Source organism: Plasmodium inui, assembly GCF_000524495.1.
Source record: "Plasmodium inui San Antonio 1 unplaced genomic scaffold supercont1.14, whole genome shotgun sequence".
In the NCBI taxonomy this organism is placed as follows: domain Eukaryota; phylum Apicomplexa; class Aconoidasida; order Haemosporida; family Plasmodiidae; genus Plasmodium; species Plasmodium inui.
Window position 1 is genome coordinate 257,613 of NW_008481848.1, and position 23,577 is coordinate 281,189.

At 46.8% G+C, this 23,577-nt stretch overlaps 6 protein-coding genes across 6 annotated transcripts; 4 read left to right on the forward strand and 2 right to left on the reverse strand.

Annotated features, from left to right (window-relative positions):
* Nucleotides 1-3,507: 3,507 nt before the first annotated feature.
* C922_03394 (hypothetical protein) lies at nucleotides 3,508-4,824 on the forward strand (the record flags this gene model as incomplete). Its single annotated transcript, XM_008818986.1, has 4 exons — nucleotides 3,508-3,629; nucleotides 4,155-4,244; nucleotides 4,450-4,599; nucleotides 4,743-4,824. 4 exons carry the CDS (start codon nucleotides 3,508-3,510, stop codon nucleotides 4,822-4,824), a joined length of 444 nt encoding a protein of 147 aa, XP_008817208.1.
* A 1,593-nt stretch (nucleotides 4,825-6,417) lies between these two features.
* On the forward strand, nucleotides 6,418-9,420 carry C922_03395 (hypothetical protein; the record flags this gene model as incomplete). Its single annotated transcript, XM_008818987.1, has 3 exons — nucleotides 6,418-6,451; nucleotides 6,670-6,748; nucleotides 6,924-9,420. 3 exons carry the CDS (start codon nucleotides 6,418-6,420, stop codon nucleotides 9,418-9,420), a joined length of 2,610 nt encoding a protein of 869 aa, XP_008817209.1.
* A 504-nt stretch (nucleotides 9,421-9,924) lies between these two features.
* On the reverse strand, nucleotides 9,925-10,929 carry C922_03396 (hypothetical protein; the record flags this gene model as incomplete). The annotated part of the gene is made up of 1 exon (XM_008818988.1): nucleotides 9,925-10,929. The coding sequence occupies one exon, from the start codon at nucleotides 10,927-10,929 to the stop codon at nucleotides 9,925-9,927; it is 1,005 nt and encodes a 334-aa protein (XP_008817210.1).
* Nucleotides 10,930-12,475: 1,546 nt separating this feature from the next.
* Nucleotides 12,476-13,627, forward strand: C922_03397 (hypothetical protein; the record flags this gene model as incomplete). The annotated part of the gene is made up of 1 exon (XM_008818989.1): nucleotides 12,476-13,627. The coding sequence occupies one exon, from the start codon at nucleotides 12,476-12,478 to the stop codon at nucleotides 13,625-13,627; it is 1,152 nt and encodes a 383-aa protein (XP_008817211.1).
* A 1,426-nt stretch (nucleotides 13,628-15,053) lies between these two features.
* On the forward strand, nucleotides 15,054-15,872 carry C922_03398 (hypothetical protein; the record flags this gene model as incomplete). Its single annotated transcript, XM_008818990.1, has 1 exon — nucleotides 15,054-15,872. The coding sequence occupies one exon, from the start codon at nucleotides 15,054-15,056 to the stop codon at nucleotides 15,870-15,872; it is 819 nt and encodes a 272-aa protein (XP_008817212.1).
* A 756-nt stretch (nucleotides 15,873-16,628) lies between these two features.
* Nucleotides 16,629-23,183, reverse strand: C922_03399 (oxygen-dependent protoporphyrinogen oxidase; the record flags this gene model as incomplete). The annotated part of the gene is made up of 14 exons (XM_008818991.1): nucleotides 16,629-18,644; nucleotides 19,441-19,517; nucleotides 19,847-19,951; nucleotides 20,087-20,142; nucleotides 20,301-20,366; nucleotides 20,470-20,530; nucleotides 20,735-20,952; nucleotides 21,139-21,362; nucleotides 21,513-21,628; nucleotides 21,751-21,814; nucleotides 21,990-22,201; nucleotides 22,320-22,659; nucleotides 22,801-23,005; nucleotides 23,143-23,183. 14 exons carry the CDS (start codon nucleotides 23,181-23,183, stop codon nucleotides 16,629-16,631), a joined length of 3,801 nt encoding a protein of 1,266 aa, XP_008817213.1.
* Nucleotides 23,184-23,577: the final 394 nt, after the last annotated feature.

Consider the following 23,577-nt stretch of genomic DNA (forward strand, 5'->3'; position numbering starts at 1 on the left):
AAAAAAAAAAAAAAAAGCAAAAAAAAGGCTGGTATGATATTTTGCAGGTCATAAAAAAGACTAATAAAAGTCTTCACTCCAAATAGTGTGTGGGCATAATGATCAAGTGGATGTGATGGAGGATAGCGTGAAGTCACCAGATGATGCTCACTCGTTTGCCGTACCAGCTTTTACGTGTTTACGTTTCTATTATTCCCCTTTTTACTCACACAGGCGTTCACGTACGGGCGAGGGAAAGTATGCCCGCGGTCATCCGAGGGTGGAGGGTGTGCACTCGCGTGAACATCTGTAGCACCGCGATGGACATCTCAACGCACGAAGTGGAAAAAAAAAACCCAAAAGGGGTAGAAGCGGCACTAAAGGAAAAAAAGAATACGTAAAAAAAGGTAAAGTGACCTTTAGTGACGAAATGTGAGTGCGGAAAAAAAAAGAAAAAAAAGGGCTTAGCCCAACGTGTGCGCGGCGGAGTCTCCGCCCGTCCAGTTTGAAGGCTTGTTGCAAAGAGTTCCACCGAATGGATGTAACTCACGGGTTGCTGAACAAAAATGAGTCGAACAAATTTCACTACAAACGCAACAAAAAAGTGGTGACAAAACAGTGTAGAAGGTTAGTTAAAGCTCATTGTGTGCATTAAAGATCCAGGTGGGTGAACCCCACAGGAGGTTGGGGTAGCCTTTTCAGCAAAATCAATTAGTAGAGTTATTTCTTAATTTAAAACAATATAAAATGAACACATCTTAATTTGTGGCCACGGGGTAATCACAGGAGTGTTGCACATTTCGAGGAATAAAATTGGGGAGCAAATGGATCTGGCAATTTGGTATATGGGCAAATGGGCAAAATGGCGAGTTGGTCACGTGACGAATTGGTGACGCGCCGAATTGGTAGTTTACTAAATGGAAACCCGCAACTTGACGAAGTGCCGAAGCGGACGTCGGGTCACCTCTTAAAGAAAATAAGTGAACTTGTCAGCCTGTTTAGATCGCGCGCCCACTTACTCCGTTAAAAGTGGGAGGAAAGCCATGAGTTGAGGTAGCATGTAGTGTCGAGAAGTACTAACATGGAGATTCTTTTGTTTTCTTTTATTCTATTTACTTTTTTTTCTTCGCTTTACTTTTTTTCGTTCACTCTACTTCTTTTCGTTCGCTTTACCTTTTTTTTGTTCACTTCTTTTTATTTACTTTTTTTTTTATTCACTTCTTTTTATTCACTTTATTTTTTTTTTTGTCATGATTTAATTTCCATTATAATTTCTTTAGCAATTTTTCCTTTGCATGCGCGATGTAGAAGCAGCCGCATTTTGTATGGTGTGTGTTTCCTAGGGGGGGTGGGGGGTAATTTCGGGTTCTTTAGAAAAGGGGGGGGGTTACAAAAGAAACCGAGGCATCCATGGAAAAGGCGTCACCACGTTGAAAAGGAAAAAAAAACAAGAAAAAGAAAAAGTCAAATAATAGAGTTAAATTAAATTCACAAAGGACACACCTAGGTGAGCAAATGCCATATTGTTCATTTTTTTTTCTTTTTTTATGTACCCTAATTTACCAGAAAATTAAGAAGCTAGCCACCGCGCAAATGTGTAACCTGGTTCGATCTGCGTCCCTCCAGAAAAAAGAAAAAAAAAAAAAAAAGAGGAAGGCCAAGAGGAGGACTGAGAAGAGGACGTAGAACAGTTAGAACAACAAAAACCAGCGGGTGAGAGAACAAATCACCAGCCATGATTATTAAAAAATGTGTACCAGTTTGTTTTCCCCTTCGCGAAGTGCGTCTTCTCCGATTTGTTCTGGTGGCCAGGTTAGCTGCTTGGCATTTATTGTCACATTAAAAAAAAGGAAAAAAAAAAAGAAAAAAAACGTTCAGGTGGAAGGAGGAAAGAATAGCCCCCCTCCAAAGAAAAGAAAAACACGCAAAAGGTAGGGGCTTCATGCCCTCGCCGTAATGTGTCATTTGTGGAAATTGCATTAGAACAAAGTGGAAAGTACTCTCGCGAATCGTTTCGCAATGAGGTAAATTAACCTTTGGGTTCGCCATCGTCACTGAGAGGTTGTTACTCGCACGGTCGTGTTTGCCAGGTTAGCGCGGGAAGCATCCCAGTTCGGCTCCCAAGGTCAGACGCATCACCGTTTGAGACGGCGTCAGTTACCCATGTGTAAATTTTGGGGGATAATACCACCGACCATTTTTTTCTGCCAGATTATGCGAAAGTTGCGCGTTCCGAATTGATTTTTTTTCGCGCTCACAGCAGCTTAGACGACGATAAATTAACTCCCGCGCAGTGCGGATCAAGACACTGAGTATGGAAGACTAGTGTGTGTGGGCTCTCTCCCCATGACGCGATGAAAGGCGATCCCGAAGGAACTGCCGCAACAAGGCAGTTGCCACAATTGGGGAAAATATAACGTCTTTTTTTTTTTCTTTTTTTCCCGATTCGTGTGACCCTTTACATTTGGTATTTCCTGATGGACGGCTAGAAATTGCGGGCAGTCACGGGCAATGTGCCACTTAAAGAAAAAAAAATCGCGCATGGATTGACAGCGCTGGCAGAGGGGGCGACCCTAGGGAGTTGTTAATTTATCCCACCATGTGGTTCACTTTGTCCTCTGTTGCCCGTTCTTTTACCCGTTTTGTTTTTTCTTAATCTGCTGCGCTTGGTCATTAGTTGGGGCGACGCTTCCTCACCATTTGGAAAAGCGTCCGGCATGGGCTTTTTTGCCGTGCGGAGACGGTTATAAAAGAAAAAAAAAAAATAGTTGTACGTTGTTATGATGCTTAAAATGTGGAAGGAGAAGGAACTCCAAAGGTTCCATTGTTCAATGCGTGGAAAATGTGTAGGGGAAAATAAAAGCGAGTGACCATCCTATGCTGCTGCTCTGTGTGTTTCCACCTTGTGTGACCCCTCCTCCTGCCTATGCTGTCCCCCACTTTTACGGGTGCGTTACACGTTGCTGCCGAGGGAAGGAGTAAGAAGGTAGTGAAAAAACCCCAAGGAGGGGGGGTGAAATGAAACAAAAGATGGCACAAAAGGTGGAACATAAAATGGCGAACAACATAGCGAACAAAACAGCGCGAAGTCAAGGGATCACATTCGTCCTTCGATTGAAACTCGCCTTTTCCACGCGCACAACGGACACCATGTGGACGAAGCCATGTCCCCTTGCTCCAAAGATTGTTCCCCAATTAATACAAAATTATAAGCCTTGGAAATGAGGGTACACACAAAAAAAAAAAAAAAAAAAAAAAAGAAAAAAAAAGCTGTTAACATTGTGGGAAACATTTAAACTTCGCTGTGAAGGCATAAAAAGTTGCAACTTCATTTTTTCTTTTTTATATATTAGGCCATTTCCTTTTTGGCTATTGATCGTTGCTTCCTTTTTTTTTTTTCTTCCGTTTTGTTTCATTGCCCCCCTGTGTGGTCACCTTCGCGAAACGCAAAAAAACACAACACAGCACACACACATCCCTCTCTTAATAGTATAGCATAGGAGACAGAAAGGACGCGAATGTGTAAAAATGCAAACCGGCCCTGCTGAGGAAGGAACCCCTGTGGAGGACGCAGGGGAAACCGTGCCTCAGGACGGTACCAAAGACCACAATGAAAGTTGCACGGAGCAGGCGAGAGACTCTCCAAAGAAGTAACAAGAAAAAAAAAAAAAAAAAAAAATCACACTTAAGATGAGAGAAACACACCTATTGTGTATACCCATTTGCGCACAGAAATGGAGGAGAGTTTCAACTGCTGTGCGGAAAGGGGGAGTGACCCATCTGAAGTGATATGACCGCCGCTAACTTGGTGTGGGCTTGGCCAGCAGCAGAGTGAATCTCCAGACTCGCACCCTTCCATGGGGACACTCGTCCAAGACAACATTTTTATCATGGGGTATTCGAAAGTGTGCTGCGCAGTGGAGATTCCCCTGCTGGGGTTGCCTCCCCCCCGATTTCAACAAACAGACTAGCGGCTAGAACGATGAAAACTTCACAAAGGGGATGATACACCCATACAGTTTGACGCGCGTAGCAAAGCATTACACACTTGGTGCCGGTGGAAACGAGGGAGAGGACATCTGCCGGGTGCCCACGCGGGGACATACCTCCATGCGCGCACTGACCGACTCGAATTTGTTCCCATCCACCATCTCCATGTAACTCCCATTTCACAGAACTGACCTAACCGATGTTAACAGAAAGAATCAGTCGGTGAATGGCTTTGCCGCTAACATCGCCATGGAGGCCCTTGCGAAGGCATCCGCGTAAAAAAAAAGAAAAACGAAAAAAGAGAAAGAAGCGAGAAAACACGTGCAACTAAATGTAACCGCTCACCACATTCTAAAACATCTCTTTGCTGAACCGATTGCTGCTCCTCTTTTTTGCGTCTCTTACTTGACCTACCAGACATACCCCCCCCACCCCTTCCTCCTTTCCTTCCTTCCCTTTTCTTCCACCCCATCGATGCAGATTTATTTCAAAAAATGAACGCATCCACAAGGAGTACAGCGGCGTGGGGCTAAACGACCCAGAAGATAACCAGAACTCGTGGGAGCGCCCGGACGTCAACGGAAACACTGTATCCCCGGGTGGTGTGAAAATCGGGCCAAGCAGGAATGTGTAAGGATGGAAAGAAGGGCGCTCATGCTGAAGTTTCACTGCGTGTATGTCAGCAAGCTGCTGCACGGAAGTAAGCCTACACCACTCCGCGCGCACATATATGCACCTCTTTTTTTTTTTTTTTTTTTTCTCCATCTCTGCAGCTTACAAGGGGCTCACTTCATCATGCCGGGAACGGACAAGGAACTGCAGGAAAAACTGAAGAACCGACGGTCTACCATGTAAAAGGGGAAGTCGCCCCCTTGGTCACTTCACCACGTTGCTTCTTTGCGACAAATTTGCCATAGTCTTTTTGGTGACTTTTTTGGTCATTCTTTCGATTTTTTTCTTTTTTTTTTTGATTTATTTTCCATTTACCCGCACCTGCTTCGACCCCTCCGCTTCATTGATTCCTTTTTTTCCACCCAGTTAAATCTGTCTTAGCAATGCCCGGCATCGCGTCGGCAGAGAACTTCCAACCGCCGATGATACTCCCATGCAAGCGTGTCTGTAGGTGTATATGTGCGACCTTGTGTGTAATTTTTTTTTTTTTTTTTTTTTGCGTAGAGGCGCGTCGTCTGCCCAGATCATGCTCAATTGCAGAACATTGCAAAGGAACGAACTCTCCTCATTTTTGCAAAGCACCCAAAAGGGGGGGGGACGGTATTCTTTCTTCTTCACTCGTAAGTTTTGCACACAAAGGCACGTTTTCGTTTGCTTTAATCACCATAGTTCGGAACCTCGTTGGGGTTACAACAGACTGTGATATGTAGAATTACGCGCCCTAAGTGACGTTCCTCGAGAGGAGGTTCTTTTCCCACCATATGTGGTTATTACCTATCGTTTCAATTGGGCCTTCTTTCAAGGAGAAGCCTGCACAGTGGAAAGAACGCACCATTAAAAAATGACCAAATGAGTGTTACCAATAGCAAAGACACATGGGAAGCATTAACATCGCTATAACGTGCGGTCTTCTTTCTCTACTCACTTCATGGCGACATCTGTCTCCTCATCCCTTATTGGGTTTTTCATTCTTGGAGCACTCAGTAACGTTTGTCCTCCTCCAGTGAGGCATCCCCCATACCCTCACGTCTTTGCTTACGTGTCTGTTCCTTTCTCCTCATTCTATGTTTGGACAAACCAGAACATGTCGTTGTTCACGTTGCGGGGTTCCCTCTTCAACGTTGTAGTGCTTGGGTGAGGACCCCATCGACATTCGTTCTTCTTTTTTCCTGGTCGGGCATTCGAAGAGGTGCTTTTACAAAATGAGTTGCTCTTCCTGGGCATACAAACTCATGTGTGTATCGTTTTGTGCAAACAATAGGATGGAAAAGGGGGGAGTCCAAAATGGGCGTCGAGGGGGGGAGGGGCAGGGATTTTTCTACCCCCTCCGGTTAATCAATTTTTTTTTTTTTTGCGTAAAATAGGCTGCTAGGTTGACCGTACAAGTTCACGTAGCAAACAAGACGATTTTGTTTTAGCTGTTCTTTTTCTTACCCTTTGGCTTCCGTCCTTTTGCTTTTATCGCTCCCCCTTTTTCCACCTTCCTTTTTCTGCTTTCCTTTTTTTTTGCCCACGCAACCTGCGTGCAGCTGAGGAAATCCCCCCGCGGGCGCAAACCAAAGCTGCGTGACAACGAAGCATTTAAAAAAAAAAAGTTTCGAACCAATTTTTTCTAATTCCTACAAAAACTTGCCATGAAAAAAAATTTCAATGGAGGGATCGCCGCGTTGATATTTCTTCATTAGCGGCGGTTGAACTTTTTTTTTTTTTTTTTGTTTCCCCCTCCCGTTCAAGTGGAAAAGTGCGTGAACATTTGCGTACTTGACATTTTTAAGCATGGCGGAGAGCTCCTGTGCAAGCGAATATTTCGGTAGGCATATTCAGCTGCGCAGGTCTTGTTTCGCCTCGTTCATTTTGGCCTTTTGTCCTCGCTTCTTTGTGTTTTCTTTTCCTGTTGCTTTTTTTGCCTAGCCAGTGGTCGCGCTGAAGCGTGGGCTGCCTAGACGGACGCACCAACCAGTCGGCCTGCCGCTACACTAGACAACCGCTTCATCACCGTTCCGCTTCTCTTCTTTCTCTCCTTCTCAGTTTCGAACTTGCCGTACGATGTGACAGAGGAGGAGCTAAAGGATTTTTTTAAACCAACATGTGAGGTTACCTACTGCAGGTGAGGAGAATGAAAAAATATATCTCCTCGTTGCATTGCTGAATGTGGGAACTGTAGCCAACGCGAAGGTTCCTTATTTGAGGCACCTAAAGAGGGCTACTAAATGTGAGCATCCAGAAGATTCACATCAGTGTCATACGTTTTTGTCTGTACCGCTTTCCCCACCTATGTGCAGAGTGAAGAGAACAAAGATCGGCATTAAGACCTGCCACGGATACGTACAGTTCGGGGGCAATCCGAACGGTGTAGCGGCGTACGCGCGAAGGAAGAAGCTCAAGGGTAGGCAGTTGCGCATTGAATTAGTGGAAAATGGAAACGACGATCAGGAAGACGATGAGGAGGACGACGGAGCGGAAGACGGGGAGGGGTTCCCTCCGTGGCAGAAAGGCCATCGAGACGGTCGGCACCCCAGTAAAGGGTCAACCAAGCAGCAGAAAGAGAAGCAGGCAAAGTATAGAGACAAATGGAACTCAAATAAAGAGAATGAAAGTATCGAACTTATTGACAAAAAAGGAATGATAACAAAACAGGGACATGCAATTCTTAGTAACATGAACATGTATGATGTGGTGCTTCTGATTGATAAAATGCAGCAGCTGATTAGAGTCTCCCCACAGACAGCCATTAGATTTCTCAGTGACAATAAAACGGTGTACTACTCCCTCGTCCATGCTCTTTTCCTTGTGGGTATTCTAAGCATCGAGATGAATCCCCTTAGTGAGGAGGACATCATCCGGATGAAATTTCATGCCCTTAAGAATAAGTTCCAGTTTTTGTGTCTGGACAGCGAGGAGCCAGGAGAGGTAGACGCTTTGGGGGGGAAGCAGCGCCACAAGGGGGGGGGTAGCGGCTGGAATGAGGTCGATTGGGGTAACATCGATTGGGGTGAAGCTCATAGGAGTGCTACCGAATGGAGAGATGCGGACCGGGGTGCTTCTGAACGGGGTGCTTCTGAACGACTTGATGCTGACCGGGCTGCTTCTGACCGACGTGGCTCAGATCCAGGGGAGGGGAGCGACCGGGGAAGCCAGCCATGGGGAGGCCAAAATTACAACTACGAGCCGAGTGGCAGGAGGCCGCTGTACGAGAGGGGAGGAAAGGTGAACGCAGTTAACATGCCGACACCCTCATCATTGACGCATATGGGGGGAAAGAACCAGCCGGGGAGTAACAGGAAAAATGTTTCCAGAGGGCTCTATTCCGCAAGTCAGAGTGCCTCTTATGGAGGAAATCTTAACAACTATGCTTCGATCAACCATGTGTATGTGCCGTCGGAGGGAGGTCAGAGCGGGTACCCAGTGGACAGGGATTCTTCTTTTGGAGAAATGGAGAGGGACGCAGTGAAGACAGAGGCAGTGAAGGGAGAGGCAGCGACCGGGGAGGCCGCGACGGGGGAGGACCAAATGGTTCGATCGAATTTGTATGGAACGGCTGGAAGCACGCACCACTCGCGGCAGCAATTCACCCCGCTTAACCTCTCTATGAACAAGAGACGGGGAGACCCCGGCGGGTACCCCCTCCAGGGGATCTACTCCAAGAAGCACACAATGAAGGGAGAACAAGGGGAGAGAAAAAATAAGAAAAACAGTAAGGAGAGTAGTAATCCAAAGAAGCTAAAGAACCTTACCAACATGATGCCCCTTGGAAGCAAAGCGGTAAGTGGCAAACTATCTGCAGGTGGCGGCAGCAGACCCGTCGACTATGACAGTGACAGTATGCAGGGAAATCCTAACCCGTGTCATTACGGACAGGAATTTCCCAGTGGAAGGAGCACAGGGTTGTATGCAATGCGTGGTCATGTCAATACAAAGATGGAAAAGGAGACTTATTATTCGAATTATTACGCTAGGGATTATGTTGGAGAGCAGCGTGGGGAGGAGGAAGGGACAACCCCGTTTGATGCACAGATCAATTACAATGGGGAAAGGAGCAACTTACGCATGAAGTGTTATAACGGTATGTCACAACTAAGGGGGAACAACCCCCCAGAGGGATGCTCATCCGAGAGAACGAAAGATAACATAAGTAACTGCGAAAGAAATGATGGGACGTACCAAAGTGACCATAGCGAGGTGAGTGGAATCGATGCTAGGAGCAACCAAGGAGGCAATCGTACAAGGGGGGAAGCCATCGGAGGACAATCTACCTCGGTACGAAACTGGAGGCGCATGTCCAGAAAAGGTCATTACCAGGGAGACAGCGAAGCAGCGCGGAGCGATATACACACAAGTGACCACGAAGGAGAAAACAGAGAAGAAGAAAAACATCTCGAATTGGGGAAAAGGTTAATCCAAAAAATTAACACGTCCAATAGCCAACGGAGGGGTATCAAACTAATCGACAGGAACAGGGGAAATGAAAAATACGCAGAAGAGAGTGTCATTAAGGTAAGAAGTGTAGACCTATGTAATGAAGTGGAAAATATGAAGGAAAATCTGATAAGCAGTAGCCTGAAGGCCGTATTGAGAAAAGTAAACCTTGGCTTGAAAGACATTCCCTATGCTGAGGAAGACTTAGTAAAGGAAGTGATTAATGAGAAGCCCATCTTAGAGAACATCCTCATTAGTAAATACTCCGACATGGTGAACTGGAACCGCGACCAGATATTGCGAGTCCTGTCCATTCGGAAGTCGCTGAAGAGTCGCGGCTACAACGTCAACGGGGTGATCTGAGGGGGGCAAAGCAGGAGGAGGAGCAGCACCAGGAGCAGCACCAGGAGCAGCACCAGGAGCAGCAGTAAGATACCTCTTCAAGCTTGCTCCCGAAGGGGGGTGTTCATTTGGGAACGTCCTTTTCGCGTCCTTTCCGTGTCCTTTTCGCCTCCTTTGATCGTCTTTTTCTCCTCCTTTTCTTATCCTTTTCTCCTCCCTTTCTCTTCCTTTTTTTTTTTTTTTTTACATTTTTTTTTTTTTTTTTGTGTACATTTTTTCCTTGGAAAACTTTCCAGTGTCAAACGGTTTTTTTAAGTGGCACGCGGCGGAAAAGAAAAAATATAAAAAAATAAAAGAGAAGTAAAAAAAAAACTAAAAACGCAAAATGAAGGGCTAGCAAATGAAGGGCTGGCAAATGATGGGCTAACAAATGAGCCGCTAACAAATGAACCGCTAACAAATCGCAAAGATCAAATTGTCCCGATCAAATGGCGACGGAGGGACGAACGAACGGATGGAACATCTTCAAAGCGCTTGGGACGCGCCTCGTGCATTGTTGCCTCCACCCGGGTGGGTCCCGCGCCCCCCTTTCTTGACCCTATTGTGTAGTTTCGTATGCTTCGTGTGCAGCTTGCCAAAGCTCTGCTTCTGCACATAGACGCGTTTGATGCTGTTCCCCAACTCGTCCATTTGGACGTTCTTTAATTTTTTCTTGCTTTTCTTCTTTAACTGTTGGTCGATATTTTTGGTTGCCTCTTCGAATAGGTGGTAGCCTGCAATCTGGTGATTCTCCAGAACAAATTCGAAGCGTGGGCCGACCTCCTCCAGGGGGGGAGGAGCATCACTTGTCTGTGGGTGGCAAAAATGCTCCTTCGTAAGTAAGTATTGGCGGAAGGAGAGCAGCTGGTTTGTGGTGCCACCCCCGCTCAGCGAGGTAATCACGATGAGGCGCTGCACTGAGGAGCTGCTCACACAGTCGACATTCCTATGTTTGAAGAAATCAAAGAGGACATTTCGCAGATTCTTCGTAATGTCAGTCTCTTCGAAGTAGGACCCCTGAATGAGAACAATCGGTTTGGTGTCACACAAGACGTCCTTTGCACGGGGAAACATTTTCATAGGAATGTACGAGAGGAGAGTAAAGACGTAGAAGTCAAACAACTTGTTGTTATATAATCTTCCTATAATAAATCTGGACGGCTTCTTCTTCGTGGAGAAAACGGACAGAAAAAAGGAGCAGCTATTGTGTACGCATATGTCGACTACCTCATTCAGTTTCGTTTGGATGTCAGCCAAGTTCGGGTGCACTTTGGGCATGTAGCATGTGAAAGGTTTCTGTAGATTGTAGAGATCCTGCATGAAGCTCTTTAGCTCCTCCGTCCTCTTGTTGCTACAAATGAATAAGCAGTTTTTGGAAGACTCGTGTAACTCTCCCTTTCGCTTTTTCAGGATTAGGTTACCTTTTCTCGTCTTCGCCTTCCCTTCCTCCAGCCGCTCAATGATTTCTTCCTTGCTTTGCTCGTCCTCCATTTTGGAAGGGGGGCCTCTCAAAAGGGGGAACCACACGTCAGGAAACCTACACTAAACGCCAGAAGACCTACGCGAAAGAGCCCCTCCTCTAAACGGTATGTACGCCTTCACGTTTGTGCCTTCCTCTGCTGCTTCCAAAAAAGGGTCCGTTTTCCTTCTATGACGTGTGGCGTATCGCAGACGTTTCTGCCCGGGTACACTACGTTGGCATGCGGATTGGGTGATTATCTCCAAGGAGTCTTACAACTTCTTCCCTAGTTCTGCCCTACTCTTCTCTTTCCTGCTTCTCTCCCTTCTCAGCGTCTCCACGTTAGCTACTGTAGCCGCTGCAAGTGATATGTTGCCACTCCCTCCAGCGGGTGATAGGGACACCCAGCGTAGCGAAACAGACGGGAGTAAAAAGTCTCATCCGTTTTGATCACTGAGGGGCGACGTTACGCACAAGTATACATAGGCACATGCATACACGGAATTTTCTATTTTTCCGCTGCGCTCCTACGGTTGGGGGTAGAATAATGCCGCCGATGGGAGGAAAAACATTATGATGGAACCTCGCGAAGAGGCAGCCAGGGGCAACAGGAAAAAAAAAAAATCCCCTTCAGATGTGATGAGAAAAACACTCCAGGGTTACGCGACGCTTTCTAAAAAATGGGGGATACAAATCAGTTTGGGGGAACGTGGTACCACTTGGGAAACATTCCACTCGAGAAAGTTCATAAACATGTTCATACGGATTTAGATACGTGCATAGATGATAGTAATGGCAAGCATCTCTATCTACGTGGAGTTATAACCCTCCTTTTTGCGCCTCTTTTCCCCGACGGGGTGAGAATCGGAAAAAAAAAAAAAAAAAAAAAGAGCAACTCTGCGGGCCACCTACAACGGGGAAGATGTTTTTTCAAAAAAAAGGAAAAAAAAAAAAGTGGGAAAAAAAAGTCGCACCCTTAATATATCCCCGCGTGGAGGGTTATACATGAATGCTTACATTTTTATGTAGCCGTATATGACGTATGAAGGCGCCCCTTCCTTATGCGGAGCCGCTCTGTATTTATTTCAAAAGTTGACTGCTTCATTTTAGCAACTATAGCCAAGCGGGATAAGGAAGCATTTTTTTTATTTAGCTGCAGCGTAGGGGAGAATAAATCGAAGCCTCGCCATTTTAATCTGCGCCAAGGGGGGGGTAGGATGCCGAAACGCCCTCTTTTTAATGGGCATCACTTTGTCGAGTTATGCTCATTTCACTGCAATTTGTGAGTTTTCCAACGGTCTGGGGAAGGGAGGTGATGATAAAAGAAACCCGTCGTCCCGTTAACGCTGCTGCCGATATGTAGTTAGCTATACTGATTGGTCAGTCTCTCTGTCGCATTTTTTTTTCTTTTCTTTTTTCCCACCGCGTTGTTATTTTGTAACGTATGCTTTACCCACCAAGGGAACCCTCACCCATTGGCTACTTCTGTGCGTACAACTGCGCATACTACTGTGCCTACTTCTGCATCGCCTGCTGCTCTCCCTGTGGTTGCTTCTCCCATTTTATCTGTGGAACAAAATGAAGGCACTTCCAGTGGCGGTAGACCGGATCGGGAAGAAGAAGAAGGAGAAAAAGAAGGAGAGGACCCGCCACAGCAACAACGGGGAAGAGGTTCACACAAAAAAGAAAAAAAAAAACGGCACGGAGAGTCTCGTGAAAAAGAAGGGAAAGACATCCGCGAAGGAGGACGCCGCGAGGAAAATTCTAGAAAAGTTGAAGCGGATGGGGTTACTGGGGGGGGAGAAACGAAGCAAGAAAGGGAAAGGGGTAGTGAGGAAGCACCAAAAGGAGGCAACCAAGTTGAGGAAGATTACCCAGAGAGGGAGTCTATTGAGGGAGGAAACCCGCAGATCCCCCTTGGGGACAGACCCGGACGACTGCGCTGAAGCAAAACGGTCGGCCCAAAACAAAGCCCTCCTCGCGAAGAAGAGAAAAGAAATAATGATCAGGTTACCCCCCATTGAGGGGAACAACGAATGGCTGGAAAAGTTAGACCTGACGTGTTCAGAAAACTTTTACTTAAAAAAAATGAAATTGTTTGGAAACTGCCCAGTGAGAGAAAGTGAATTCATGAGGCTCACACATGAGAATGTAGTAGACGGTCTGAAGAAGCTCCAAGACCTACATATCTCCTTTAACAGGCCATACGACTTCTTGGCCGACATGATTAAGAGTGACGTGCACATGGAGAGAGTAAGACAGAAGATTGTAAAAGATCATGAGCGGGTGGAAGAGAAGGAAAAGAATAAAATAAAAAGAATGAACAAGAAATTTAATAAGAAAAGTGGCTCTGCAAAAGTGGCTAGCCAAATGGAAGCTATAGAAAAAAAAAAAAATTTGCAGAAAATCGACCAGCTGCGGAAGGAAGATAAGCTTAAGACGCTCAACGTGCAGGAGTTTTTTCTGAGGCACTCTAAGTCGGACCAAGAGAAGGGCCGACGGGGTAGGAACGAAGAAAGCGTTGGGAAGGGGAATAAACAAAGGGATGGAAAGGAGAATGCAAAAGCGGATCGAAAGGGGAAGACAAAGAGCGATCGAAAGGGGATGACACAGAACGATCGAAAGGGGAACACACAAAGCCACCGAAAGGGTAAGGCACGCTTCAAGACGAAAAAGCGAATTAAGAAGAACAAAAAAAATAAAGGCAAGAAGAATTTCAAGAGGCGTTAGGCAGACGGGCACATATACACCTGCGAGTGTGTAGACGTATGGACGTTCATGCCTCCGCATATGAGCAGGAATCCTAATGTCCCTGCTCATCCGCCTCTTTATACCCACACCTCCTTACCTTTTTTTTGTTTTATTTTGCAAAACCAAAGTTCCCCCTAATTATTCGATATGTCCACCTCGCCCAATTCGTTTTAAAATTAGCGTAACAATAACTTGTTTCCGTCTGACAGTAAAATAGTTTAACTTTTTCTTTTTTTTTTTCTTTTTCTTCGTTCAAACATTCTTCATTTTTTCATAATTTTAAGCATGTCAAGCTGGCCATTCGATGGGCAAAACACTTCCGATTTAGCATCTGATGGGATGCCACGGTAGGAGGGGAGGCGTAATTTCTTCTCCCACTGCTTATATGTCCACTGCATGGGGGGTAAGTACGCTATGGGCTTCATAGCTAATGTAGGAACGTGCGTATTGGCGTACTGACCTGTTGGCATGAAGCATGCTTATCAGCTCATCAGTAGGTTTGCCTTCCCTTTCTCCTCTTTTTTTGCTGTATTTTTGATGTATTTCTGCTCTATTTTTTCTGTATTTTCTCCTCTTCCAAGGAGTGGCTTCTCCTTCCAGCGGGACATACCAAAATGAAAGGAAGAAAAAAATCTTCAGCGGGTCCCCCCAAAAAAAAATAAAAGGCGCGACGATTGGTAGCACCTGACAAGAGGCATTCGCCTTCCCCCAATGCATCAAGGAAAAAGGGATGCTTACACGTGCAAGAGTTACTATCCCATTTGGAAGCAAATGTAAAGCGGGAAAAAAACATCGTTCGCTCCAAGAAGTTAGGTTATTTCGCCCCCCAGTGCCATAATGCATACATGATGCGTGTGGTTATGAATAGCTACGCGCATTTATATATACATGGACATATATTGACAATTCATGAACTCGTGAAAGGCCAGTGTGACCACGGGACGGCTGGCTTTTCTCCTCGCCACCTCCCCCACTCTGTTTCGTGCTAGACGTAAAAGAGCACACACGAACATTTGTACGGGTATGCCACCTTATTATCAACCACCCCAAAAAAAATTGGCCAAAAGGAAGGTCCCCCCAATTTTGTGAATCGCCTAGAACAAGGCAAATTCTGTGAAGAGACCTCAAAATGTTTTTCCCTCTTTCCGCGTTAATTCCCTCCGTCAGGTTACCCAAATGCCCCATAAAAGAAAAACGCGGTCGCATAAGTACGTGACTATATATGCACATATATCGTCCTGTTTGCGTAACACCGTCATGTTTGGGTATGTATAGCCACGTGGTTATGCTTCTCTCCCCGCTCGTGCGGCTGTCCACCATACACTCGTCGCCGGCGTAAAGCTGAGCACAGAGGGGAAGCAAAAACAACAATGAGGGGGGCCCAGACAGCACATACTCTTCCAAGATGGAGGCGATCGGCGAAAGCGCGCGCGTGCGAATGAGTTACAACGACTTCATCCTGCTGCTGTCCGTGTGCTACTCGATCGGAGACATCTTACTACAGTGGAACGATTTTTCCAAATGTCACAAACCAATTCACGTATGGCTAGTGGTCTCCTTCATAACTATAGTGCTCTACCGATTGTCTCATTTCCTGGCACAGTATTTAAGCAACGATGGAGATGACCTTATCATATATAGACGAAACACTCCCCCGTACTACATCAACCTGTTAGTCCTGTGCGTCTTGTTCCCATTCTTTCTCGTATGGAATGTAGTGGGCACAGTGTGGATATATCAAATCATTAAATATACGCCGAAATGCCTGCCAAGAAACAACCATCCATGGTTCATTGTACTGTGGATTGCCCTTTGCTATGTGTGGATCCTGCTATACTTATTTTTCATTTTGCTGTCCCTATATTTGGAGTACCAGGCAAGAATCTACGAGAGAACACTCATCAGCATGCAGAACAATGACATATTCAGCAGGTGGAGTGGCAACATCGACATGATGAGAGATTATGGAATATTCATTTATCGACAGGGGCTAAGACTGAAGCAAATTGAGAACCTACCATATCATTATATTAAGAATGTTCAGAGCGAGTCCAAGTGCTCCATCTGCCTGAACGACTTCCAGGTGGGAGAATGCGTGCGGACGTTGCTTCTCTGCAGCCATACCTTTCACAAATCCTGCATCGACTTGTGGCTTGTTAGGAGCGCCACTTGTCCCAACTGCAAATCGCCAATCGCGTCACAAGGCGTCTTTGTTAATGTGTAGCACGAAAGGGCAGTCAAATTGTAAAGAATAACATCCACCGTGCAGTGCACAGCAGGATGTGTTAAATGGGAACTAAAAAAAGGGGGAAAAAAAATAGCCAGATAGATAGCTAGCTGGGTTGAGCTAGCCAAATATATATACGAATAAAACTTGCACACAGTTGGAAATATTATTGCTTATTCAGGCAAAACTAACTACCTTTTCTTTTTTTTTTTTTTTTTTTTTTTGCACAACCGGAGAGTTCTGCTGACCGGTCAGGTAAAACTGCTTGCAAAGTGGCTCCCCATCCGTAGTGCATAAGTAGAGCAGATCTTGCACATTGCACATCTTGCACACCTTGCAGACATCTCCATTTTATCGCTGAGCACATGCGTGACCTCATGGTCAATGCTCAAATGGCTTCTGCCACCGTCTTCAACATTTAAGTATGCTCTTCATCGTTACCTCCCCTTTAATGATATATTTCCTTTTTTTCTTCTTCTTTTCCTTTTGTTTATTTCGTTTCTTCCTTATGAACTACGTATTTTTCTTAAAATTTGCGATCAAACTACGTGGAGATACAAAAGCTCTCCTTTTTATGTATCACTTCTTTTCTTCTTTTCCAATTGGTGCAAATGGCATATTCGCGTAATGTGCGTCTAATCAGATCTCCGGAGAATGGATGGAATATGGCCCCGCCTTAGCGCGCCGGGCAAGAATACTCTCTGGCAGCCGAGATACCGCACGGGATATAACACTGTGCAGGTGTCTCCCCTGTCATGCCAACGCCGCATTGGCGTAGCACGGCTTCACCGGGAACACGCTGGCCGCCATAAATTCCGACAAGTCTCTCGCCGAAACAATCCTGTCAGATATGGACGTCCCGGTAATCCAACTCGAATCAACAAATAAGTTCCGGTACTCCGGGTTATGCAGCTCGTTTAGGAAGCATTTCAAATTCCTTTCGTAGTTTTGCGAATAGAAGGGGATAGAGTCAATCCACTTCTTCACCTTGAGGATAACAGGTTGGGCATTGTTCTCTACATGAAATATTTTTGTGAGTTCTCTGGACACTATCTCGATTATGTCTTTCTCCTCCATGTAGACATCATTAGGGTTGTTCTGTCCCCCCATGTATAGGGTCAATAGAACAACACTGTCGTCATTGCACCTCTCCTTGAAGATGTTGCTTGTGTAGAAGCAACCAAGAATGTGATTCGTTTTGTCGGCTGACAAAATTCCAAAGCAGTTTGGGGGTAGGGTTATGTCCTTCTTATGGTAATACACTATAACGCTAATGAGGCTTGAGTATTGGACATTTACAAGATTGGCCTTCATTTCTGGGGGCAAGATTTTTCGCATGATATTGGCGCATGTCTTGGAGTTCACCGTAAGGATGACATTTCTCCCGTATATACAGGAGGTTTTCCTCGAGTGTTTTCTTCTCATGGTGCAGACCCAAGTATCTTCGTTGTGCTTTTCAACAGAATCGACTTCTTCATTCGTCCACACATATTTTTTATTTATATTTTTTTCTAGTTTGTCAATTATTTCGTACATGCCATATTTCAAGGATATTGTTTTTCCTAAGATTTTTTTTTTTTTTTTTTTTTCTTCATATTCGTTGGAGTCCTTTTTGGCTAGCTGGGGATAGAGCGGCGGCATGACCTGAAGGACGGCGCGTTTGCATTTTTGGTAGATTCGCTTTACAAAGTGGAGGTACACTTCCACGTGGGGGGTGTCCACGAAAGGAGGCTGGCCCTTCATGGTGTCCATCCCTGCGTGGTGGCCGCTTGTCTCCTCGATGGCATCCCCTCCAACTGTGTCCCACCCGATGGTTTCACCGTTGCGCGTGTCCTGTCTGTGCATAACATTGTTGAAGGAGGAGGATTGGTCGTACTCCCCATTTATTCCTCGCGCATATGCGTGTTGGAGGCCCACGGAGATGTGTTTCCCTCCCGTTGGCGTTTTTCCTTCATTGGAAGGTGCAGCGGCACAGCCAACTTCATCCCCTCTCAGGCTATCAACTCTGCACAGTCCACCCCCCATGCGCTCCTTCCACACGCGCAACGTGTTCAGTTTATTATCACCAAGTTTGAGGTTGCGCGAAAAAAAGGAGACGGCCGAAATGCTACCCACCCCCCCACATGATCCATAAATCAGAGGTAGCAACAAAAAGTTGTAGTGTTGCAAATCGAAGTTCTCCCGCATGTACTCTTCCACACTAATGTCCTCATCGTACGCACTCAATTTTTTGTACCGCTTGAATAGCAGCTTGAATATTAGCTTCACTTTATTGGTCACACTTATAAGGGGGAAAGCAAAGTAGCCCCAGATATTCAGACGGAGGGGGTATAGCCCTCCACATGCGTATACGTATCTAAGAAGCCTTCTATTTAGGACCCTTACATGTGACAAGAGGTTCAATTCTTTGAGTAGCTCGTAACTGTCATCGGATATTTTAAGTATGTTTGGGCCCAAGTCGCAGAGGAAGTTCTTCCCTTTATCATCTCCTATCCATTCTGTTTTGATATACCCTCCCAGTGTTTGCTCCTTCTCCAGTATCAGGATCTTTATGTCTGGTTTTTTTCTCTTTAGATAGTAGTGCAGGCAACAACTGAAGACTCCTCCGCCTACGATGATGACATCATACGTGTGCTGCTCGGGCGAGACACCCGCTTCAGCTCCTTCATCCTCTCCTTCCGGCACGCCAGCCTCTACTCCCCCTTCCTGCCCATTCATCCCCTTGTGCGCGATGTCTATCCAGGCGGAGCTACAAGCGGGGGCACCCTTCTTCACGGGGGGAGAAGCCGGGCGTACTCAGCAGGGAAAACGAATGCGACAAATGGGACACATAAAATGGGGAGGAGGAGCAAGAAGCGGAGGAAGAAAAAAGAAGGACGGGACCAGTGGTCCATCGGAGGGACGGATGGTGCATCGAAGAGATGAGTGTTCCATCGAACGGAGGGGAGGTCTGCCTAACGAACTGCGGTGACAACTCAACGGATGGTGGGACATCTCAACGGGGTAACGAGGCACTCCCTCTTCTTCCCCCACAGGAAGGAATGTACACGTGTTGGGGGGAACAAACAGGGTGGAACGTAGTCCTCCCTATTGTGCTGTTCAGAAGGATCGAACATTCAACGCAATTCGAGGGGATCAAATTGGCCACATTGCGCAAATGACAAGTAGGTTACCTTTTATGTCATTACGCAAAGGGGGGGAAGAAAAAAGAAAAAATTAAGAAAAAAAAAAAAAACAGCAATAAAAAGGAGGGCTATAAAAAGGTGTGTTGTATTAGCGGTGGAGATACGCACTGCTGCTCGTATGAGGGCAGCCAAAGAGGTGGCGACACGAATGGGAGAAGCAAACAAAAAAAGAGATGATTGAGAGTGGGCAAACGGTCAGGTTGGCAGACGGTCCTACGCCAGCTGCTACTCCAGTTGCTACTCCAGTTGCTAGCCCTACTGCTACCCCTACTGCTACCGCTACTGCTACTCCAACTGCCTCGCCAACTGGCTTGTCATGCAACTCTCCTCAGAAGAATGGCCCAATTATTAGTATCGAAAAAAAAATCTTCGATGCGGACTCCGCTGATGCTTAAGCACAAGTCATGGAGCTCCTCCTTCCTAAACACGTGGTAGTATCTCTGGAGCTTCTGCAGATCTGCACGGCGGAGTAAAAACAGGAGTTACTCAAAGAAATGCACGGTAATAAAACTGTGCACAAAAAGGAAGGTTAGCGCAGGATGGCGGTCGTCACGGTGATGTCGGCATGCCGTTGTGTGGAGAGGGGCCAACTAAGCCCATCCCCTTTCTCGCGTTGACTCAGTGGGCCAGGAAGCCATGAACCGAACAGAACCAACAAGCCAACTCACGACCAAGCAACACATCATTGCGGTGTTAAGAAACGGGCAAGAGAGAGAAAAAAAATGTACATTCACGCGCAGAAGCGTATTCGATTGCCTATTTTTCAGCACTGTTGCAACGCTTTACCCTTTTTGGCTGGGTGGAGGATTTCCCTTTCAACCGCTTCTGCTTCGTTCACGTGTTCACTGCCTTCCAGGGTGTGCTGCGGCTGAAGGTACCAGGGAACGAAAACTGCCCAGGGGGGGAGGAGACCAATCAATGTAGATAGTTAGCATCCCATGAGTATGCGCTTGCGCAGAGGGGACCCCCCTTAGGGGCTCTTATCCATGGGAACACATATCTACGCGGGCAAGCCGCCGGGCTTACTGTCCTGGGAATCGAACTTCCGGTTGCCGACCACGTTCGCCTGCTGCTCGTAGGCCCTGCGATGGAGTGAAGGGAAGGGTCGCAGCTATGAAGGGAAGCGCCTATGAGGGGAAGCGGCTATGAAGGGAAGCGGCTATTACGCGACGTAGTTATGAATCGACGCAGCTGTGAAGCAACGCGGAGAGGTTACGCCCCCCGCAGCTGTGCCACTTACCAGACGTATATCAGGATCTTGCCCCCAACTTTGGTACATCGGACCATCTCAGCCACTGCATTTCGTCTGTAAAGAGAAGAAAAATGGGGAAAGAGTGTTGGGAGCATGACCGGTAGTGTTCTTCAAGGGGAGACACGTCAGATCCTTATCGTTCATCCTACTCAGTTACCGTTTTGCATGCGTGCCGATGTGATGAATCACCGCGATGGAAATGCACAGGTCGGCTATGTCTGCGGGGAGGGGAGGAAGAGGAGCCGTTTGCATGAAGGGGATGGTGAGGCTAGGCGGAGCTACTAAGTAGAGGCGCTAAGCAGAGGCGCTATGTAGAGGCACCACGCAGAGGCACTAGGTGGAAGCACTACGAAGTTACTCTCCATGGAGTGGCAGCCCCACGGCGCACAAGCGCTGTAGTGCGATCCTCCGCCGAGACATACTCGATCGAAAAGGTATGCTGACACAGTTGGCAAGGAACAAATCCGAATTCCACTTCTTCTGGGCAAGCCTCAAAAGGTGCCAGCTGAAATCCAGACCAATGAAAAAGTACTTCGATGAGACCTGCACGTTTTTGCCGTTGCCACACCCTACGTCCATGATTAGGTTTCCCTCCTGTTCCTCGTTGATGAGATTTTCTACGTTGTTCCAGGATTTGTACCTGTGGGGGGAACGGTATCCGGGGGGGTAATGGTGTAGCGCAGGGAGGGGTAGCATTTCCAGAGAAGGCTGCTTCGACAGACGAACTTTCCCTCTGGCTGCGACTCCTGATGGTGGAATTCGCCTCTTGGAGGTGGTAGTCAGCACCACGTCACTACACCAAAGCAGCACGCTTTAGACTCCCCACCTGGTGTAGCAAAAATGTTGCGCTATCTTGTTATACACATCGAGGACGTAGGTCCTCTCAATGTTATCCGAGTTGTCACGTCCAACCTCTACCGAGACGCAGCTCTTCTCTTGTGGTTCGTCCTTAACCTTCTGGTTCCTGTGCTTCTGGGTTAGCATTTTCTTCACGCTGGGCTCGTCAATGAAGCGGAAGATAATTAAGTAGCTGTCCTTTCGCCGCATCGTCTGCATGCAGGGTGGAAGGCACAAACGAGTGGCAAATGTTTTTGAAAAGGCTCTCTCTCCAGGATGTGCTCCATCTAGGTGCACCAAAAAAAGGAAAAAAAAAAAAAAAAAAAAAAATAATAATTTCCCTCTCTAAGCGCAACAAGGTACCTCCCCCTCCAATGGAAGCGTCTTCTTCTTGGGAATCCCAAAAATGAGTTCGTATCTCCTTCTGCCCTTAATCTTAATGAGGGTATTTTTCGCCACAATTAGGTTCGTTTTGGTTTCTGCGCCGGGGAGGGGAGAAATGGATATAGATGTGTAACCACGGTTAGAACATTTTGCACAGTCTCCCCGCTGACGAAGTGTGTGTGTGTCAGGTGACAGTGAAGACGTCCCACATCATTACCATTTCGAATGTCGAGGAAGGACATGGGTAAATCGTTCTTCATAACTAAGAAAGCTATTTCGTCCTAACGACGGGGGTAGGGGCGATGAAAGGCAGAGAAAAGAGAGAAAAATCATCACGCTGTGGGGCATCAATTATAAGAATGTGCACTGGGGGTGACAAGAATGAGTGGGCATCAATCTGTTAGTGCCACCCCACCCCACGTGGCATCGCTCAGGTGCTGCTCCGTGTGAACTCACCTGGAAAATATGCCTCGACTCGATGACATACTCCACAGCCTTATTCACGTGACATTTCAGGATGGAGATCTGGTTCGGTTGGCGGCCGTCCAGAAGGACCCGTATGCGGTCGAGGCACTCCAGAGAGAAGAACAGGCGCGGGTCCTGGATGCAGTACGATTTGTATATTTTGTTCGGCGTGCTCCGGCAGAAGTAGTGGCACAAGTTGATCTCTGCGGTGGGGGGAGGTGGAGACGTGGTGGATGGGCGGTGTAGACGTGGCGGCGAAGTGATGTCGAAGTGTTTACCGCGTGGCTGCAATGCCGCCTTCACGGGGCCGCAGAAACGTACCATCATTTTTGGTGTACTTAAGCCACTGTTCCTGCTCGTACGTGCGGATAACCTCCTGAGTAAAGTCTTCGCCGATAGCGTCCGCTTGGATGGAAACGTCATCCCGGCTGCTAGGAGCGTTGAGTTCGGAACCGTTGAGTTGGAAACCGATGTGGGATTCGCACCCCGTGTGGGTTTCCCTGCTATCTTCCCTCCTAGCTTCCTTTCCGGGGAGGCCTCCCAGCAGGCCGGATAAATCCCTCGAATAGACGATGGGGGAGTCTTCCTTAATGTCGTATCGCACATTCACATACTCCGCCTGGATGTGCGTTTTGCCCTCCGGCTGTCCCTTTGGAGGGTTCTGGAGGGGAAAAGAAAACGCACGCGTGATGGGAATCCTCCCTGGAATGGTCACTTCGCAGGCGGACTTGGCATGCTAACTTGGCATGCTCACTTAGCACGCCACCCTGCCACGCTGATCTGTCCAACGGCTCCACCTTACGTGGTTCAAAATGTTGAAGACATAAGAGGAGTCCTTCTTTTTGTAAAACTCCACGTAGACGACATTCTGCTGCAGTATCAAATAGACCATGAAGGTCAAGTCCAGGTTCTGAAAGAAATTTATGATGTCATCTTCCTCCCAGGTTAGAAGGCCTATCCCCTTCAGCCTCAGCGTGTTGGTGACTTTGTGCGTTCGGTTGTAGTACCTGCGGGGGGGGAGCGACAAGGTGTATCGACCAGGTGTAGCTGCCAGGTGTAGCGGCGTGGGGGAAAGACTCGCCGCACAAAAAGGAAGAAACCAAACAGACGGGGTAAGTGTCTTTCCCTCCTTCGCATTCCTTACTTGACAGGGTACGAATCGAGGGATACCTTCACGAAATTCATCTTAGGATGTCTTAATCGTTATCACAGGGAAGGTGCCATGGGGAAAATCAGAGGCCGGGATCTGGTGTCGACATTCTCCGCCACGGTGAAGAGAAATACTCATGCCTTTTCCACCCATAAAAAAAAAAAAAAAACTTACCACTTTATAATTTGCAGCAGTTTATATCTATACAAATGCTTCTTCACCAAGAAGAAGAAAAAAAAACATTTTAATCATCCTTTGCTTTTACAAACGATTAAAAATTGGGCAACCCATGGGGGGAACATACAACTAGCGAAATGTATCGGGTGAACAGAATGGAAAGCACATTGAAAAAAAAAAAAAAAAAAAAATAAAGAAAATAGCTAAAGACCAGGCACAGTGGCTCACGCCTGTAATCCCAGCACTTTGGGA